The 21,689-nt window shown below is 34.7% G+C and overlaps 1 protein-coding gene across 1 annotated transcript; it reads left to right on the top strand.

The window, feature by feature from the left end:
- The first annotated feature begins 1,464 nt into the window (after nucleotides 1-1,464).
- LOC126978638 (E3 ubiquitin-protein ligase CHIP) lies at nucleotides 1,465-19,174 on the top strand. Its single transcript, XM_050827630.1, has 7 exons — nucleotides 1,465-1,788; nucleotides 1,866-2,064; nucleotides 3,845-3,986; nucleotides 4,218-4,320; nucleotides 13,833-13,889; nucleotides 15,143-15,259; nucleotides 17,931-19,174. Exons 1-7 carry the CDS (start codon nucleotides 1,666-1,668, stop codon nucleotides 18,054-18,056), a joined length of 867 nt encoding a protein of 288 aa, XP_050683587.1. The 5' UTR covers nucleotides 1,465-1,665; the 3' UTR covers nucleotides 18,057-19,174.
- The last annotated feature ends 2,515 nt before the right edge of the window (nucleotides 19,175-21,689 follow it).

The following is a 21,689-nucleotide window of genomic DNA, read 5'->3' as shown; positions in this document are numbered from 1 at the left end:
GGATCTGGACCAAATTACTACCACACAGGAAACACCAGCTTTCAAAAACAAAAAAGAATTATCAAAATCGGTTAACCCAGTCGAAAGTTCTGAGGTAACAAACATAAAAGAAAACATTCCGACGAATTGAGAACCTCCTCCTTTTTTGAAGTCGGTTAAAAATAGCGACTCTGTTGTTTTCATTACTGACTGTGTCCTTTCATTTGTCCCATTCTGACAAGCGGGTCTTGTCTGGGGCTTGTCAATAATATTGTACCATATTTGATGAAAAAATATTCGTTTTATTAAATTACTTCCGCTTTTTGCATATCAATATTTTATAAATAAAATAACCTTACCGATGATAAGTCACACCATCCTTTTTTTTATTATTATTAAATGTATTATTTAAGCACTTTTTATAGCATACTTAGGCTTGTTGATTGACACACATTTGACACAATACTAAGGAGAAAAGTGTGCTTACATTGTCTTTTAAGCACACTTTTGCCGTTCCGTTATAAGACTGCGAATGATATGTACGTATGTTTAGAACGTCATTGAATCTATATAATAGTCTATATTATAGTTTAAAGAATGCATAATGCCTAGCCAAGTGACACTTTAAAATCTTTTTTTTTTGTATTTTAGCGTATTCTTACGAAAGCTGTAGGAATTGAAATAAAATGGTGGCGTTTTACTCGTAATATTTGATGAAGTTATAATATATGTGTTTATATATTTTTTGAATATTTAGGTTTTTAGAAGATACATTATTATTTAAAGAAGCCAGGTACGAAATTGAACGCGCCTCTGAAATCTGAATATAGTCAAAGAATTTATAATAGTACAATATGAAGATAATATAGTATTGAATCTTAGATTAAGAATTGGTCTCTACTGTGCTTTAACTAGATATAAGCACTACCTACCTAAGAACAATAGCTTTTTTATTACGGCAACTATTAGATGCATAAGTGTGCGTGGCATCTGAGGTCTTGACGCTCAATGGTATTTTTCAAATTTTGTAACATACGCTTCGTGTTACTTTACATTGAAATTAATCAAATACAAAATACTTAGGTAGTGATGATAATATGTGATCCGAGTGTCTTTTTTATTTCTAGTAGTATTATTATTATAAATTTTACTACGAAACCCGATTTTAGATTTAATTATAAAAAAAAATCTTTATTGACATAACTTGGCACGTCAACGTCTCGTGGTCGTGTACGTCCACTTGGCATAGTTTTAGTTGCTGCACTTTGCGACTACGCCTACTACTACTACGTATCTAGTCGGAGCGCAGTGGTGACCAATCCTTTAAATATTTTTTTAATTTATTTAGTGGCACGGGATGCTAGTCCAAAAGCCGCAATCTAAGTATTGATCATTGATGTTGCTATTTTGCTAGCTATTATTGTGAGTTGTCACATTCAAATGTCAACGTTAAATTGTCAAATTCGAAATACAAGATTTACGCGATTGATTTCATTGTTAGTTATAGTCTCAAAATACTACATCACCTTTGAAAACGGATATCATATTAGCTATTTTTGTATTTTCTAGAACATTATAAGCGTGGTGAATGTTTAGGGTACGTGATTCCCTGAAATCTCATTGATTTTTTGCAATGAAATACCTGATTTAGTGTGCTAACTCGAGTTCAAATTAAATTAAAAAAAAATGAGCAAACATACGACGTATTCCACTGCAAATTTGAGTGACAAAGAGCTGAAAGAACAAGGAAATAGATTATTTACCTTACGGAAATTTGAGGATGCTATGAATTGTTATACCAAAGCAATCGTAAGTATAACAAACAAATGTAACTTTACTTCACCCTATTATGAGATATTTTATTTCATATAGGTACCAATTTGTAGATAAAAAATCCGTCAGTCGCTACATATTTCACGAATCGTGCACTATGTCAGTTGAAAATGAAGAAGTGGGAATCTACATGCCAAGATTGTCGACGCGCTTTAGACCTGGATAACAATCAAGTCAAGGGCCACTTCTTTTTAGGACAAGCTCTGGTTGAACTTGAGTGCTATGATGAGGCCATCAAACATCTTCACAGAGGTAAAAATATGATTGTTATTATGATTCTCCTATCTCAATGTTAATCTAGGTCAGGGTCAATCATACCTTTTTATATTTTATATATATATATATATATATATATATATATATATATTACAGATATTTTTGACAAATAAACCCATCTAAATTTCAAACTTAATAATTAAATGATTTATGGCTGAATGTTGAATTATGGATGAATTATGTTGATGGTCCTGTTTGGATGTATTGCCATAACTGAATTTTAATGAACATTATTCATATAACCAGATTTTTCGCTGATTTTCCAGAACAACGTTTTCACAGGTAATATTGAAAACAAGAGTTCAGGAATATTCAATTATATTCTAGTTACTAGAATTATTTATTTACTTCTCCATATATATTGTATAGGAAGTATAATGTGTGGTATTTAAGGCTTATTATAATAATAATTATAAATATATTAACAAAAATATCATAAACCATAAAAAATTAGAATGAGTATCACTAAGTTTATAAAGTATTACAGTCTAAGAAATAGAAACTTTGTTGAGGCACAAATAATGGGAAATATGTTATATCTATGTAATTTTTACTATTAACTTTTTACAGAAGGAAGTCTGTCAGGGCATTTAGTTATAAATAGATGCTAAATGATCAATCTAAACAATAACTTAAAACAGTCACTAAGGAGTGTTATTTCTCATTCTGACTTAGGTCAATAGAAGAAGACGAGTGAGAATTAATAATGCTTTAAAATAGCAGACTATTATGAATAAGGGGGTTAAAATATACTATATCATAGAATATACTAGTGTAGATAACCTGCAACCCCAGAACATTTAAAAAAAAATACATCTATTTCCAATCCATCTTTCATTTCAAAACAAAACATTTGAAAGTGTAGCAATCCAATATTCCACATTTTTAAATCTAGAATGATCTAGCTATCTTGTGTAAAAAGTTTTACTAAAAAATTTGCACCAAAGTAGTTGTATTTTAAATTTATATAGACAGTACTAATATTAATATGCGAAACTTGTAATTTCATACTTAAACCCCTCCTTTATGTATTTTCTTGACATTATATATATATAATGATATTATATACTTATAATGTCATTGCTAACACAATTCCAAGTGCGGGTGGTGACACTTTGATATTCTAAAGATTAAAGAGTAATAACTATTAAACCTTTATAATTGTAATACAGTGGATTCTCAGTTATCTGACAATCATTTTGTAGGGAAGTGTCGGACTATTGAATGGTTGTATTCTCTGATGCCTAAGACCCCTCGATATAGACCATATTTTTTTATGTTAAGAACGCGTTTACGAATCCAACAAAAATAAGATATTTTTAGTAGAGTTTACATCTAACAAAACTAACAATTGCCACAAATAGATTACTTCTTTATCTTACTTACATAATTTTGTCTTTTTTTACAAATTACAGATCAATTTTTTTTTTTTATGTAAACTACAATTAATGTATCTACATTTATAGTAAAATCTGAGCAATCAGTATAAAAACAACACATTGAAATTGAATTCAGTGAAGTTGTGGTGTGTGGAAAATTATTCAATCATGCATTACATACATTAGTGAAGATTTTCTAAAATATAATATTTGTGGTAAAGTAGGTGTGTCAGATTATAGGAGGTGCCCGATTAGACAGGAGTCGGATTACCAGGAATCCACTTTAGTAATTTTCTTATTATATTATTGCATGTTCTTTCTAATATCTATAAAACTAGTTCTATGCTATTAAATATTCAATCATTGTATAATTACAGCTAGTGACTTAGCCCGTGAGCAAAAATTGAATTTTGGAGATGACATAGCTGCACAAATTCGGATAGCCCGAAAAAAGAGATGGAATGTGCAAGAGGAAAAGAGAATATCACAGGAAATTGAATTGCAAACATATTTAAATAGGTATAAATTATTGTCTTCATAAAACTTTACATTAGTGAAATCTTTAAAATTCCTGAAACTTATTATTATAGGTAGTTCCTTTAACTTTAAAGAAATTTTTGTTCTGGTTTTATGATACATTGAAATATAAAGGCAGGTTACTATTAAAAATATTTTTGACAAATATTTCTTGGTCAGTTAAAATCGTGTTTGCACTGTTATTTTAATAATCTACTTAAATCTATCTTTTAGATTAATCAGCGAAGATATGCAGCGCAGAATAGAAACAATAAAGGTAGAAAATGTTAGCGAAGAAGATGCTAACAACAAGATATCAAAAGTGGAGGAAGAATGTGTAAGTATTATATTTGTATATGTATATATTAGACAAATTTTTTTAGAGGAACAGAGTAAGTATCTCAAAAACTGCCCACCCTGCCTAGCGAAACATTTATTAACATTATATTATCTCTTGTACATACTGTCTTGTATTTGTGTTGGGCATTTCAATTCCTTCTTCGGTTCAGGGTTGTAGGTAAAAATAAAATTTTGGACAGCATCACATTTGCCCTTTTCACGAGACAATATGTTAAGTGTCACTAGCCCAGGATTTTACTAGCTACGGCATCTTCTAGAAAGTGTGTTTTTCCTTTTTTCACCCACCATCGTGTGGCGTTCCTCCACAGTGGGGATTCAAAGAACTTTCTTTCACATACAACAAAGCTGTGGAAAGAGTGTCCTTGTGCAGTTTTTCCAGGACGATACGACATGGGTACCTCTAAAAACCTCGCGCGTACACCTTTCTAAAAGGCCGGCAACGCTACTGTTATCTCTCTGATGTTGCAAAAGAATGTGGGCGTCGGTGACCATATAACATCCAAGGGCTCGTTTGCCCGCCTCTCAAATAAAAAAAATAATACCATAATACTTGCACAACAACAGAAATTCATTTATTGGCAATATTTGGCTAATATTCTTAATTATATTATCTGGTCTTCTCAACCGCATCAATATTTCATCTCAATTGTCAGATCTGTGGCCCCCTCCCACACTGATAAGGTAATGAGGTTCTGTACATATAGACAAATCATGTCACATAAAAACAAAGCCGGAATATGGAACATGTCACAAATTAAGCCATAATAAGATTCAACTGCTATATCTATACATTGACGGATATACTCCAGTTGTTTAAAATATTCTTGGTCAATAAGCAGCAATGTAAAACATTTATTCAGTTCAAATTACATATTATATTATGTTGAATTTAGAATCCGACTTGGACAGTGACAGTTGACACACGATTAAAGGCTGTTTTCAATAATATATCTATCATTAGATTTACTTACTAGATGTAGAAAAATCTATCCTTTTACTCTTACTTGCATTTATAACCTATCAACATAAAGCATTGGACTATTGAAGGCCTGTATAGCCGAGTGGTTAGCGATCCTACCTACTAAGCTATAGGACCCGGGTTTGAATCCCGGTAGGTGCAAGCATTTATATAATGAATATGGATGTTTGTTTCCGAGTCATGGATGTTTAAATCTATTTATGTATGTTCATATGAATTTATGTATGTTTAAGTAAGTATATTGTATTAAATATATTGTTGCCTTGTAACCCATAACACAGGCTATATATGCTTAACTTGGGGCAAGATAATTTGTGTAAGAAGTGTGTCAATATTATTATTATTATAACTATAATAGACATAACTATGAATAGATAAGATCTTGTGAATTAATGGTGAAGCAATATATCCATAACTAGAGATACATTATTGAAAACGGCTGCTAGGAGAAGAGTGTGCTTAGATCGTAGATAGAAGATGTGTCAATAAAATATCAATAATAATATGACAGAGACATAAATTAGTTTGGTATTAAGAGTAAACGAGAGATTTTAACATAAAAATTGATATTATACTATTAATATGTTTGTTTACTGTACTGTATATAAGTAAATATTTGTTAATATTTATATTTGTACGATTATTTTGTTTATGGGAAAGGTGTGTCACGGTATTATTTTACCATTTTTTTTTCTGTTTTTATGGAATAGGAGGACAAACGAGCGTACGGGTCACCTGGTGTTAAGTGATCACCGCTGCCCACATTCTCTTGCAACACCACAGGAATCACAAGAGCGTTACCGGCCTTTAAGGAAGGTGTACGCGCTTTTTTTGAAGGTACCCATGTCGTATCGTCCCGGAAACACCGCACATGGAAGCTCATTCCACAGATTTGTAGTACGTGGAAGAATGCTCCTTGAAAACCGCACTGTGGAGGACCGCCACACATCAAGATGGTGGGGATGATATCCTAATTTGTGGCGTGTCGTGCGAAGGTGGAATTCGGCGGCAGGAATCAGGTTGAACAGCTCTTCGGAACACTCCCCGTGATAAATGCGGTAGAAGACACACAATGAAGCGACGTCTCTACGCAACGCGAATGGCCTCCTGCGAACGGTCCTCGACACTAACCTATGCGAAACATAGCGGCACTAGGCCGCTACTTCACGCCGGTATTCTGTGCGAGTGTGGTAAGTAACCCGGACGAGTCTGGCCCGATTGTGCTGACGTCAAAAGACGGTAGCGTGACTCTCCCACTTTCAATAAGCCCGTAGTCGCCTCTTACGACACCCTAGGGCCTGGGAATACCCTATTCTTTTTACGCCCCGGGGAAGCACAGGGCAAAATTTTTGGCATTTTACCATTTAATTATTATTCCAAGGTTTTACTTAACATCTGTTTGTGGGTTGGTTGGTATTTAACTATGTAGGTATTAAATTTGAATAATGTCAGTAATGTTTATTATACTTAATGATATCTGATTGAGTTAAAATTTTGTACACCTGCAAAGTTTCGTTTGCAATTCAATATTATGATGCTATACATAATCTGACGCTGCAGCCAGGATTATGTCTGCAATAAGGAACTCTTCAACGGTTGGTAGTACAGTCCTGAAATTTTGTATGTAAGTTTAGTTTCGATGTTCTTCTAATGACGTTTTTACTACGAACTGTTGCTGAAGTGATAATTGTCACCTTAAGAGGGAACACCTTATTAGTTAGTAGGACGTGAAACATTGTATTTTTTTTTAAATTATTATATTTAGTGTTAATTCTGCCAATCATCACAAAAAACTACTTTGACACGTGTTTCGTATCTACACGAGGCATGTTCAGGAGTTGTTGACTCGCCAAAAGCTGGAAAGAGACAGCTTTTAGTTTTCCTTATTTCGTTTGCCATAAATGATCTTCACCATGAACTGCAGCTGTAGATAAGACTGTCTCCTCACGAGGGAACTCCTCTAGTAACACCACCATGAGACTTTTAATATTTGTTTAAGCATAAGCTAAAAAAAACATTTTTAATGTAAGGTTATCATCAATACATGGCTCTTATTTTTTTTTAACTTTATCGCATTTACTGCATTGCTCGAGCAAAAGTTTCGCGAATATTTCGATTTTGAAATAAATATTCTCAATGTTGGCAATGAAATACTTAAAAGTATTAAAAATTGTGTCTTTGGTATGCCATGCGAGTGTTTCTCGTTAGATTTCTAAAAAAAACTTTATATTAGAGTCAGTAGTATATGTACCACAACATAAAAAATAAAATGATAAAAAAATCCAATATTATTAAATAAATATAGTTAGAATAGATAATTTGTAAATTTATTGATAGATGTTTATTGTTTAAAATCATGTATCTCGGTCTATTTAATACCGATGAACAAACGCTTGCGATGGGTTCGTGTGCCGGGTCGTCTACTTCCACCAAATATGTGCGAAGGAAGCGATGGCTTGTCCATGCGCCAACTCGTGAACGGGTGCTACTTGTGGTGTCAGGTCGACCTGTTATAGTTAATGAATCATTGTACTTGTTGGACGCAATTACTAATTGTGACCGTAATCACGACCATCATGTTCACGAAGCACCCTTACACAAATAATGAGTTCGAGCTCTAAAGGTTGATGCATCAAATATACGATAATTTATATTTATACTTTTTACGATCTAATTTATATTATTTAAGTACGACTCTCATATATTGGATGCAGCACTTTACAAACTAATTTGTTATTTATATTACAGCCATTGTAAAATACTCTATTTGATTGAAAAAAGTGGCTGTTAAGTTTCTTGTATGTTCTTCTCACGAGCTCTACTTATTACGAACATAATATGGCAAATCCAGTAATTTAAAAGAAATATTTATAAAGACAATTCTTTTGTTTAATTTATCTTTTCTTTTGTGACAACCCTAACAAAATATGTAACAATTTTGCCCGCTCAAGAAGCTTATGTATCGCTTATTTACTCGTGTGCTATTGCTATCTCTTTTACACACGCTGACAGCGAATCTAGTGTTCATCTTCTATGTAGGCTTACATTGTATTTAAGCACACGTTTGCCGTTCCGTTAAAAGACTGCGAATGATATGACCTTATTATATGTGTATAGAACATTATTACTGCTAGCATATGATTAACTGTTTGAAGTGTACTCGATAATGAAGAGAACTGTCCATAAATATACATAATATATATAACCACGCCTCTTTCCCGTAGGGGTAGGCAGAGACCACTTCTTTCCACTTGCTACGGTCCTTACATACTTGTTTCGCTTCGTCCACTTTCATTATTCCTTTCATACAGGCTCTTCGGTTTAAGGTACTCTTGACCTGGCCTTTTTCAAGACGTCCCTGATTTGGTCTCGAAACTTCCAACACTTTCATTCACACTGGCCTTATGTACTTTATCCGTCAATCGTTCTTCATCCATTCTCTCGACCTAGCCAAACCATCTCAGCATATTTTATACTATTAAAAAAAAAAAAAATTTAATCTGTTTTTTTTTTAAGTATTTGTTGTTATATCAGCAACAGAAATAATCATCTGTGAAATTTTCAAATGTCTAACTATCTTGGTCCATGGGATACAGCCTGGTGACAGACACACAGACAGACTGACGAACAGCGGAGTCTTTGCAATATGGTTCCGTTTTTGCTCTATTACTTTCCGTTTTTGCTCGGTTACTGCATCCTTGAAAGTCAAGTTTTTTTAATGACATTCCCTTTGTCTCAAACAACCTATAATCAATTCAGAAGGACCATTTATAGTACAGATACTTCAAGTCATCTTGGCGCGCGGCGCTATGTGTGGGTGTGCTTGTAATTATGCAGCTTTGATCTGTGTGACAGTGACGCGAGCCGTCGTCAGACCATTAACCGTCGAGTGTCACACACATTAAAGTTGCATATTTACAAGCACATGAACACAGCGCTGCGTGATGATGACTTGAAGTATCTGTAGCTAGATGCCTATTCGATCTATCCTTGAAAACACCCAAATTCTGTTGTTCTGGAAAAAGTACATCGAGAAATTATTTCACAACATAATTGTTTGCATAATGAAACAAAAAACTGTGATTCTGTATAAAAAAACTACATCAACAATATACAATTCTGTTGATGACTAAGGCTAGGGTTACTATGGATGCGAGTTCTGACGAGTACGTCCGAAATCCTCGTCAGAACAAGACGTTTACACTGTGCGCGTTTTCTGTTATTCTGATAGTCAGTTCGTTTCTGCCGTACAGCGAAGATGGACGAATTTGATGAATTTGATTTTTTTATTTTCATTTCTTTCATTTTCTCGAATGAGACCTAGATACACCTTGAAAAATTATTTTGTTAGTCCAGAAGGTGAGATTTCGTTTCAATACAACCTACTGTAATAATCTATAGCTCTACAAGTCATGTTCTTGATAGATAAAATGTAAACATTAATTCTAATTGCTCATGTACCTAATTAATGTAAATTTTGTCTCTCATATCCCACAAACACCTGTTCTCGTACACGAGACTGATTTCCATGGTGGAAACCAAATCACTCGAAATTCGCAGACGCAGGTCGTGCGAAAAAATCAAACTCGTTTGAACGCTCGAGTGGTTTTGACGACGTCGTGCATGTTCTGACGCGTACGTCGTTGCCAGTGTTAACACTGTCATTGAATACCAGGCGTTTGTTTCTTCTGACGAATCCGTCAGAACTCGTCAGAACAAATTTTCGTCAGAACTCGCATCCATAGTAACCCTAGCCTAAGATAAAAAATGTCTTATAATGGGTCAACTAAATAATATCCCTTGTCCCCAATATGGAAATTTAGTCAACTTACATTATTATGTCGTCAGGGATCAAATGCGGATGCGAAAAAAAATACTAAAGGAAAAGTTGTTTATTAGTCTAAATTTGATTTTTTCTGAAGTCTTCATTGTGGCCAGGATCGGTTGCCTTCTACTAAAGCCGGGCTTGCTTATAACGATTTTAATACATTTTATCTTTGTGGTATTAGAAAATGCGACATTTCACACAAATTATATAGCCCCCACTTAGGAATATTGGGTACTGAACTATGAGTGCCAGACGACGGTATATTTAATACGATATATATACTTAACCATATATTACAAACTACAAATAAACATCCATGACTCTGAACAAACATTTTCATTCATTCGTTTTAGGCCTCCTCCAGATATTTCTGTCGTAAGTTGTTTCTTGTTGTATCTTTTTGAAATCATCTTCCAATCGTATCGTTTGTCTCCCTCTATATCGTTTTCCATATCTTGGATTGGATTCCACTGGTTTATATGTGTCGTCAAATAGAAGTTCAGTTGCCGCAAATCCGTGTCGGAAATTTATTGACTGAATCACGCCACTATGCCCCCGTCACTAATCTTATTAAACGTGACGTCACTGGTCTAATATCGTCAACAGAACGGCATATAGATACAATTATTGCTGGCGAATTATTACATAACGAAACACTTACATTAGATTTTAACTACTTTGTATCACAAACGGTTGTGCTCATTAAGCTGTATATTATTATAGGTATGCTATTCGGTATACTTCTCAACTAAGCACTCTTAGATAGCAGCATTATCAAGAAAGAACTGCCGGTTATACTTTAAATTTATTTAATTAAGTAACCATTAGGTAGAAATGCAATTAATATTGTAAAAGATGGGTTTCGTGTCGCCGCTACCGTTTGTTTAGGAGAACAAACGAGCGTACGGGTCACCTGAAATAAAGTACTCACCGCCGCCCACATTCTCTAGCAACACCTGAGGAATCACAGGAGTCAGCCTTTAAGGAAGGTGTACGCGCTTTTTTTTGAGTTTTCCATGTTGTATCGATCATTCCACAGCTTTGTTGTACGTTCCTTGAAAATCGTATAGTGGAGGAACGCCACAGATCAGATGGTGTGGATGATATCTTAGTTTGTGGCGTGTCGTGCGAAGGTTGAATTCGTCGGCAGCTCTTCGGAACACTCCCCGTGATAATTGCAGTAGAAGACACACGATATTGTACATAATCGTTTATTTGCCGGAGCGGGAATTATGTCGTAGGCGAGTCGTCATCACGCAACAATCGGCCATGCAGGTCGGTATTCTTGTTGCGCCAAGACGTGCCGTTATGCCGGCTGCCTGAAAAATTCTCGACTCGATACGACTTAGGTACCATCAAACTTCTAGCACCTCAAAAGCTGCCAAAGTATTTCTTAACCTCCGCTATGCCGTTACCATGAGCGGCTGGTCTTTACTTTTCATCAAGTTATGCGACCATTCTTTCATGCTGGATACCTTTTATCACTCTAGACACAATAGCATTGCAGATGTAATAATTCCGTATTAGGTCAGTACCGAAATTAACCCTCAAAAATATTATTTATAAGCGCGTACCGTACAAGCTACTTGAGTGTGTATTTTCTCTTGACTCAAATGAAATTTTGAATCTTACCAAATTCAGCCAAAATACGTCCACTGCGGGACAAAGGCTTCCCCTAAAGATTTCCACGACGATCGGTCCTTCGCTGCTGTCATCCAACGTATGCCGGCGATCTTGACCAGATCGTAGGTCCATCTTGTGGGGGGCCTACACTGCGTCCCCCAGTACCTACGTGGTCGCTATTCAATGACTTTGCTGCCCTAATAGCCATCTGTCCTTCGAGCTTTGTGCTCTGCCCACTGCCACTTCAGTTTCGCAATCATCTGGTCTATGTCGGTGACTTTAGTTATCTTACGGATCTCCTTATTTCCAATTCAATCTCGCAGGTAACCTCCGAGGATAGCTCCCTCCATTGCCATTTGAGTGACTATGAGCTTTCTATATGAAATTAGAATAAATCAAATCTTTCACGTTTTTGCTTACGAAATCAGCTTAAGTCAAAACATTCCACGGATCGAAGGCCTATAAGTAACTCATATTCGTTCCCGAACCGATACGATTTAGGGACCTTCAAGATAAAAGCATACACCAGAGATACCCATCTCTTGCATCATCTTTTGTTCCATGGTGTTGCGGATCTCCATGGGCAGTTGCTTCACCAAATTCCTTCATATGAACGTACTGTCCGTATGCCCCCTCTTATATTAATAAAAAATAGCAATGCTTGGAATTACCTAAGGCACACATTGACATATCCAAATTGTCACCACATTATGAAGATCACAACGAGCTTTGATTAAAGTTATGTATTATAAGTCGTTTAGATCTTTTACACAAAAACTATAAGAAGAAAGTCAACTATTAACTGTAAGGAAATTATACATAGTACTCACAATTCTAAAAGTGCATAAAAATTTAGCTTATGATAGTAATGTTAAGACAAAAAGAAGAAGTGGAAGGATATTTATAAGTTCATTAACTAAATCTGCTTTTGCGCAAAATCAATTCTTAAATAAATCTACACAACTTTACAACATTGTCAATAAACACGTAAATATATATCCGAAAATTATTATGACTGTAAAGAAGTTGTAACAAGATGGATAATGACCAAAAACTATGAGGAGACGGAGGCCCTTTTATGTATTTTAAAGTAACTTTTACAATTAAGGTTACAATTATGTTCCATTTGTTTTTCCTCTTATCATGTGCCGTGTCCATTTCCATTTGAGTCTTTTCTGTCATTTTTTTTCTTTACTATTATTATTATAATGAAAAACCAATGAAACCGTCTGAGTACAAAGAGTATTTATTTTTCTCACAGAACTATTATAGCGACACAAAACAACAGAAACCAGAGATCCATTAACAACAGAAGTAAAAACGTTGGTTTGGATAGGAGATATTATAAAATGTGTTCATTTTTGTTAATTGTATCATTATGAGGGTGGCATGTTAACTCTGTGGTCATACCCTCTATAAATAAATTAAGATTAAAAAAAAACAGAATATAAATGTAACAATAAAAACTTCAAAAACAAAGTAATGATAGCACGAAAATATCACGACATGTACCTAACGGTAATGAAACTACAAATCGTACTGACGCAACAGTACGAGCGAGGGCGTGAAATGGATACGGGAGGAGGCATTACGTTCCAGCGAAGTCTAGAAATAGTGTGGGCCGTGAAGTAGGTACTTTGGTAGGCCGTTCAAAATAATAGACTCCCATAAGTGGGAGCAAGAAGGCATATAAAAAAATGGCTCTGTCGTAAATCCTATTACGCCACTGCTGAATATCTAAATGATCGGACAGCCTGGGACTAGATTGTGATTATTTTATAGCGATAGAAATGACTGTACAATATTGTATATTTTTATTGAAGAGAGCGCAAAAAAAGAATACTGGGAGAGTTTCTTGCTCCGCTTGTTCTCTCTCAGAGCGCCATTTGTTTCCGAAGCGGTAGTAGTATCTAGTAGTATAATAAATGACATCAAAAAGAATTCTAAAGGAATCAATTTTGAGAAAATAAATGCCTTTAACACGTGTGCCAAGTCGCAAAAACACCTATATTATTGTGTATGTATGTACCTATATATAATCATTAATGTTTTGTTGCAGAATAACTACAGCAGTGAGTTGAATAACCTTTTCTCGAAGATTGACGACCGAAGGAGGGTAAGATATTAATTTACTTTAAATAAAGTAGTTTCTGTCGATTTCGTCATTACATTTTGATAGAATTAATGAAAAATGATCTCAGAGTCTAAAAAACTAATTGCGTATTCATTAAATAAAAAAGCAGGCCAAAATCTTATGTGTTTTATTAACATAAAAGTAAAAAGTTTAATATCGAGTGTGACTACCTCTTGTTAAAATGACCTGTATTCGGCCGGGTATGCTATCGATGCTATTCTTAATTGTCTCTTGTGGAAGACGCTCCCACTGGAACTACATTCAGCAACTACATTCCTTAGCTGGTGGTCCCAGGGATTGAGGTCGGGACTTCGAGCTGGCCAATCCAAACGATGAATCCCTAATCTTGATTAAAAGCTTCCACATCCCCAGAACGGTGAGCGGCGAGTGTTCTCGTCCATTATAATCAAATTTTCTCCAAGAACCGTTAATGCGGGTTGTACGTACGGAATTAGGACATCTGATATGTACCGGTATGCATTCAAAGTGCCGTTTTCTGTGAAGTCCAACTCCGTAGGGTCCAATACATTAATCGCTGCCCAAAACATAACTGAGTCTCCACCATAAGGGGTTATTTCTTCAAAGCAAACTTCTGCGAAACGATCCCCTTGCCTTCGCAGTATTCGTCGACATCGGTTATCACCGATTCATCCGAGAATAATTCTCTAACCCAGTCCTCTTGAGTCCACGTCGCACAATTTTCAGCGAATCTAAGTCTACAACTCTGTGCTCGTGGAGTAACTTAGGGCCACGGACTGGATGGCAACTGCGCGACTGTCTTAAATTTGAATTTAGAATAAACTTTTTTATGCACTACAACACTCACATAGCCAGTAATATTTTCAAATGATTAAAACCTCCTCTGGTAAATTTTCTAAAGAGACCGAAAAAATTAATACCGCCCTTTTTTTTGATAATTCAGAAATACGTTTAGATTTTATTTCTTTCCTTGGCTTAGGCCTTAGATGATGAATTAATTAGAGCTTTTTTTTTAATTATGAACAGAAAACGTCTGTCAGTTCAGCTAGTATGGTTATACAGTTTTCTAACTATGTCAAACTGCTCATTATTATCACACGACCCTTAAAAGAATAGAATAATGTTTTCCTACAATCTACTTGATCTAATCTTAGATCATTGAAATTGGCATAGAAAAAAAAATTACCATTAAACGGAAACTGTTCTTAGGTTAGGGTAAAAAACAAATTACGAACTCTTTAACTTTTCTGTTGCAGAAGCGCGACGTGCCTGATTACCTCTGCGGCAAAATAAGTTTTGAAATTCTCAACGAGCCCGTGATAACACCAAGTGGCATCACATACGAGAGGAAGGACATTGAAGAACATCTTGAGGTAATTTATTGTTTCACCAGTGGGACGGTTCTTGGCAGAGTTCCTCCTGAGTGCGGTTTTCAAGAAACTTTCTACCACGTACTACCAAGCTGTGGATTGAGTTTCCTTGTGCGGTGTTTCCGGGACGATACGACATGGGTACCTTCAATAATAGCGCGTACACCTTCATTAAAAGAGACCCTTCCTTCTACAAAAGAGTATGCCGCCAAGTTCTTTACCGCTATGGTGCGTTTTCTACTATCAACACTGACGTACAACAAGATTCACAATTGCCTGGTAAAAGGTCTTCAAAAAGGTCCGAGTGGCGTTGTATCTACGAATATATAATCCCCCTTAATCATAATAGTCTGCTAACTTAAAGCATTGCTAATTCTCACTCTGTCTTCTTCTATTGACCTAAGTCAGAATGAGAAAAAACACTCCTTAGCGGCTGTTTTAAGTTAGCTGACCATTATGAATAAGGGGGTATATAGATAGCATTAAATATTCATTCAAATTAACACCTTATTTCGTGGCAGTAATGTTCAGAGTCTATTGTATACGCTCATTAGAAGCTCGCACGCAATCACGAGGCAAGAACATTGTTTTAACAATTAAAATGTAATTATTTAGTAAAATGATTGAGTTAGAATTTTTTTTTATTTAAAGGGTCACTCTGATATGACACTTCATCCTTTTTAAGTTTGTATATGCTTTTTTTCACTGAACACTTTGTCATTGAGTGGCGTTGTATTCAACGCGCTGTCAAAATACAACTGTGCGAAAAGTCTGCCTAATAGACGCGTAGGCAGAGTTTTGCTTCAGACAATTTTTGGGCGTGATTGTGAGTCTAGTTTATTTGTACGTCAATGACTGTCAAGCAATAGTATTCAAGCATTATTGTTTTGGTTTTTTTTTAATATATTTATTGAAAACGTTACAAATTTATTTAAATATAAAAGCAAACCAAAAATCACGAAGATTTGTCCGGATTGCTAGCATGAGTTGAGTTCGTAATGATAATTAAAATAAGAACAGAAAAAACTTACGTAAGTACATACACAAAGTTTACAAGCAAAGCATCATTAGAGCAGGTTCGCATTCAACCGGTCATCGCTGATTCATATCTCTATGCGAAAACAGGACACCGCTATCTTTCGATCGCGCTATTCCGTCGCACACGCACAGCGATATGTCTATTCGCTCGGCCGGTGGGCGGTGACAACGAACCCGATGTTTGACCCACTTAGAATGTAAGCTACAGGATGTTCAAAAATTGCAATTTTAACTTATCTCTAAAATTAAGAGGTTATGAAAGGCACCGTAACCACAGAAATTACTGAGCTAATAAGATTAAATGTCTTACGGCCTGGCCACGGGACAGTCGCTATAGCTAATAAAAGCGCGGTGTGAATGGCGAAGGGTCTAGCGACTAGAATAAATGTATCGAAATGTACTGATCGAGCCATGCGGTGCGGCGATTACTTTCGAAGCAATTCAAATTCAAATATTTTTATTCAAGATACCACTTATTGAAAGTCAAGAACTACCACACATTCCAAAAAGTATGCCTCAGACCTGAGAAGAACGGGCGCAGAAACTCAGAGGGCTTTTTTTTATAAAAAATATTATTACAAAGTAATATCGTACAATTAAACTTATTATTTAATAGTCTGTGGGCGGTCGCTCCATTCCCAATCTGTGGTATGATTAATAAAGTCATATATGTTATAGTAACCTTTACCACACAAACGTTTTTACCAATTCTTTTGATTTTCGTAATACATTTGCTTGGAACATTTTCTGGGATCTTGTTGGAAAAGCAGATAAATCGCTTATGTCTGTTCCTGGTGTTATCGAGATAACTTTGATAAAGACATCGCTCTCCGCCTATCTGGTTGCGGCGTTGGCCGGTCGGGCCATTGTGTCTCAAAGTGACGAGCAATCGCGCTCGAAGTATTAGATAAAATCTTTTTGTATCATATATAATAACTATAATATTTTCTTGATGTAATTGTGCTGTTCATTTTAATTGCATGTGTTACACGTACAAAATGGCGCACTATTTTCTCTGGTCTTATATCTTTCATCTTTTCCGATTGGTCGATTCGGATATATCATGAATGAATTTAAATGATTCGTTTAAATGTTGATGTACTATTATATTTATGATTATTGAAGTTGTACTTCTTTTGGTGCGCTAGGGATAAAATTCAGAATGAATTTTTACGATGCGCGCGGACAACGTCACGCAATTTCGACACCCTGACGTTACCTGGTCTAGTCATTTGTATCATAATTCAGCTAACAAGTCTTTTGTAACTCATAATATATCAACTCAACCACAACCAATGGACGTGAATTAAATAAATTTAAATATATGATTTCAATTAATTTACAAGATTTAAAAATAAAAAACTAATATTTGTTATTGTTTAAAAATAATTTTACGATATTTAATTACACGTACTTTAACTAAATTATGCGGTATAATAATACATATTTTCATTGGTTCTATTCAATACCTTCTTTATTATAATATTGTGTTTTATACAAACGTAAAATAACACGAGGAATTTTTTTTTAAGGACTTTTTGTTAGATTACGCCAAAGAAGAACTTCTCGCGTCCCTACATAAGTACACATACACATTTTTTATATTGTAGTCTTTACTGTGATGATTTTTTTACAGCGTGTCGGCCATTTTGATCCCGTAACTAGAGTGAAGTTAACAGCAGACCAACTCATCCCGAACTTCACAATGAAGGAGGTAATCGACGCATTCCTGCAGGAGAATGAGTGGGCACTCGACTACTAATCGATTTGTTATTCGATACTTCACTCGTGAATTCACTCGATTCTACTTTATCGATTATTAATTATTAATATAGTATCTGATTAGATTGAAGTATGCCAACGCAAAATCAATACGGCGTTATTTCACTTTAACAATCGCGAAAAAACAATGTTATTTTTTTATTTGTGATTTCTAGATGTAAAATACATAATTTTTATTTCATTTAGATCGATAGCTGCTTACCTATCTTATCTATGTAATGATTATCATTTGACAATACTGTAGCAGGAGGTACCTTGTATTTTATTTACCATAACATCATATAATATGTATTTTAATTCTCTTCCCATATAGGATACACATTGTAGTACACTAAGTACGTTTAATAAATATACAAACAGAGTTAATAATAATAAAATCAGCTGTTTCTTCTAATTAAGAATTAAATAATATAATAGATTATATTTAAGTTTATAAAATTAAAGTTGTCTTTGTGTTTGTATAAATTGATATATGAAAGAAAGTATTTTTTCTAATTTAATTACTTATAATAATAAGAAATATCTTGCCATTTCCTCTATGTCCTTCTTAAAATATTATCAATAAATGATTCGCTTATGTCGTGAATTGCATTTGAAATAAGCAGCAATAAAAAGTCAATTTAAATGACTTTCTTATAGCACAGTCACTAACCATAGTGATACTAAACTGTGCTATCCCGGGTTCGAATCCCAAATATTTAAGTGAGGATTTTGAATGCGACTTATGGATATTTACTATACAGCCACATTATCTCTGGACCCCGTTGGGACGTAATTGCCCTCTCCCGTTTCCCTTTCACCCCCTCGCGTTCGTCCTGTTGCGTCAGTACGGTTTGCAGTTTCATTAACGTTAGGTACATGTCGTGATATTTTCGTGCTATCACTGCTTTGTGGTTGAAGTTTTCGTTGTTATGTTTTGACTTTTGTTGTTAATAGTTCTGTAGTTTCTGTTGTTCTGTAATAGTTTTGTCAGAAAAATAAATACTCTGTACTGTATCTTAGGTGCTTTCTCTGATTTTTTATCATTATAATAATAATAATCAGCATCACAACAAAACAGCTTTACATCAATTAATAATAAAGAAAAAATAAATCGTTGTTTATTTAATATTAATATCCTAGTGATGCTTGTTTTGCACACCGTACGAAAGCGACGTTGTGACGTCATCGACGTCATGAGGTCTATTAGCAAAATCGAAAGCCGGTCCGAAACGAAAGAATGACGAACTTCGAATCCAATCTTGTTACGAAAGTACTTCGGATCAGAATAGTGCAGACGGATTTCATATCGGGAGCATAGACATAACCGTAAAAAGTGAAGTTGTAATAATGATCATAATAATGTCAAACAACGAAAAAAAAAATGTCAAGTGAATTTGAGAATAAGGTAAACGAAGGCAAAGTGTGTAATCGCGATCTTCGTATCGATCTTCGGATCCGAAACACTATTGCAATAGGAAAATGTACGATCCGTCAACCGAAACTTCGTATTTCGATTTTGGTAATACGGCTCCAGGTCCTGAGATAATGTAACCGGATAGTATATATATATATATATATATATATATATATATATATATATAATTAAGGCGCGGTCATACCTGAATATCAACAAAAATTTGTTTCTTAGGGAGTCGATTACAGTATAACGCAATAAAAATATTCCGATGCAAAAAATACAGTACACAAAGAAGGATTTAATGATAATTTTTAACCGAATAGAATATTTATATATAATTTGAAATATCCAATAAAAAATTTGGAAGTTGCTTCCCAAAAATAAACTTTGGAGTCAAAAATCTCCGAATTTTAAGCGATAACAATATTTTTTTTTTAGAATTGAATTGAATTAGTACTTTTCTAAAACTTAAACCGAACAATTTTTCAATTTATTATGTAAATTTTGAATAAACAAAAGAAAACCAGTAAAATAAATGCCCATTTGCAGCTTAGCCACATGACCAACACAAATAATGTAGGGTTGGTTGTACCGTTTACAATATTGTAATAAATCTGACACCCATAGTACAGGCTACACCTAGTTTTGGGTAGGACAGTTTCAGTAAAAATGTGCATAATTATTATATTACATAATAAAAAGTGTCTCTAATTTAGAATACCGTTATCGAGTAAAATACACTCAATCATATAAAACATTTCATAACTGCAGGGTTAATACTTGACTATAAATAAATGTATTGTTTAAATAAAGGATTGGTCTCCGCTGCGCTCTAACTACTACACTTTCTTGTGATATATTGTCACAATTTTTTGTGATTTTGATAAATAATTAAATAATTATCTTTTTGTTAGTTTTAAATGTTGATATTTCGTTTAAATCTTATAAAATTGAAAAAGTATTTTTAAGACAATAGGGGACGAGACGAGCAGGACGTTCAGCTGATGGTAATTGATACGCCTTGCCCATCACAATGCAGTGGCGCTCAAGATTCTTGAAATTTAAATTCTGAGTGGCACCGCTATTGCGCTCGTCACCTTGAGACATATGATGTTAAGTCTCATTTGCCCAGTAACGGCGCCCTTCAGACCGAAACACAATAATGCTTATACATCACTGCTTCACGGCAGAAAAAGGCGCCGATGTGGTTATAATGACGGTATCTTGTGCAAAGAAGCCTCCCACAAAATGTAATACATTCTACATGAGTATTTTAACTATAAGTCCAATTAAAATAATGAGATCAATAATGAATATTTAACGAGGAAAATCAATACGATATATACATATGATTAAAATCATCATCATAAGCCCAGAAGACGTCCACTGCTGAAAATAGAACTCGAAGACTTCCACAGCGACTGGTGTGCATCTAAAGGTTCTCCGCTACGCTTATCAGGTCAAAAGTCCATCTTTTGGGGCGTGTGCCGTACTTTGTCTCCCTTCCCCTGGTCCTTGTCGAAATTATCGGTTCTGGGAGCGATGCGGCCTGCTCATTATCGTCTGCTGGGAATACATGGGAACGGCGTCTGTCGCGCTGAGAAAGAGCGACAATACACGTATAGAACTGTGGCGTAAGGGTGCGTACATAGTACGATACCATGTTCGACCCGAGTTGAGTCTTTTTTTAAGTGTATAAAAAATATGGTATTGTTACAATTGTCGTTGATTATTTTTTATAATTATCGAATTTAAATATAAAAAATGTGCATATCCCATACTATTGCTCTTTGTTTATTCTTAATGCGCTAAAAGGTCAATGACCGTTACCGGTTAATGAGTTTTAAACTTCCGCTTCAGATTTATAATAGTACAGTAGCTTAGATGATTTATAAGTCTAGATAGAGTCGTAGAGACTACATGATAGTACCTATACCTAATAGAATCAAATATGATTTTTGGGAAAAACAAAAAAGAAGAGGATTCTTAAAAAATGATAATTTTCGAGAACATATTCGGCCTTACAAATAAACTTGGTACAGAGTTATACCTGGGAACAAACCAAGAATATGGATGATCTTGTTACCGGGAGGTCTGCTTAATGTGTTTTTCTATTATTATTATTTCCTATAAAGTTAAAGTTATTATATATTTTATTTTATGAAATGCTCACATAATGCCTCTATTTATTTACGGTATGTGTGGATTGATGCA

The sequence above is a fragment of the Leptidea sinapis genome, chromosome Z (assembly GCF_905404315.1).
Source record: "Leptidea sinapis chromosome Z, ilLepSina1.1, whole genome shotgun sequence".
Taxonomy (NCBI): Eukaryota; Metazoa; Arthropoda; class Insecta; order Lepidoptera; family Pieridae; genus Leptidea; species Leptidea sinapis.
The sequence above is the reverse complement of the archived record's forward strand: the minus strand, read 5'-3'. Positions and strand labels throughout refer to the sequence as shown.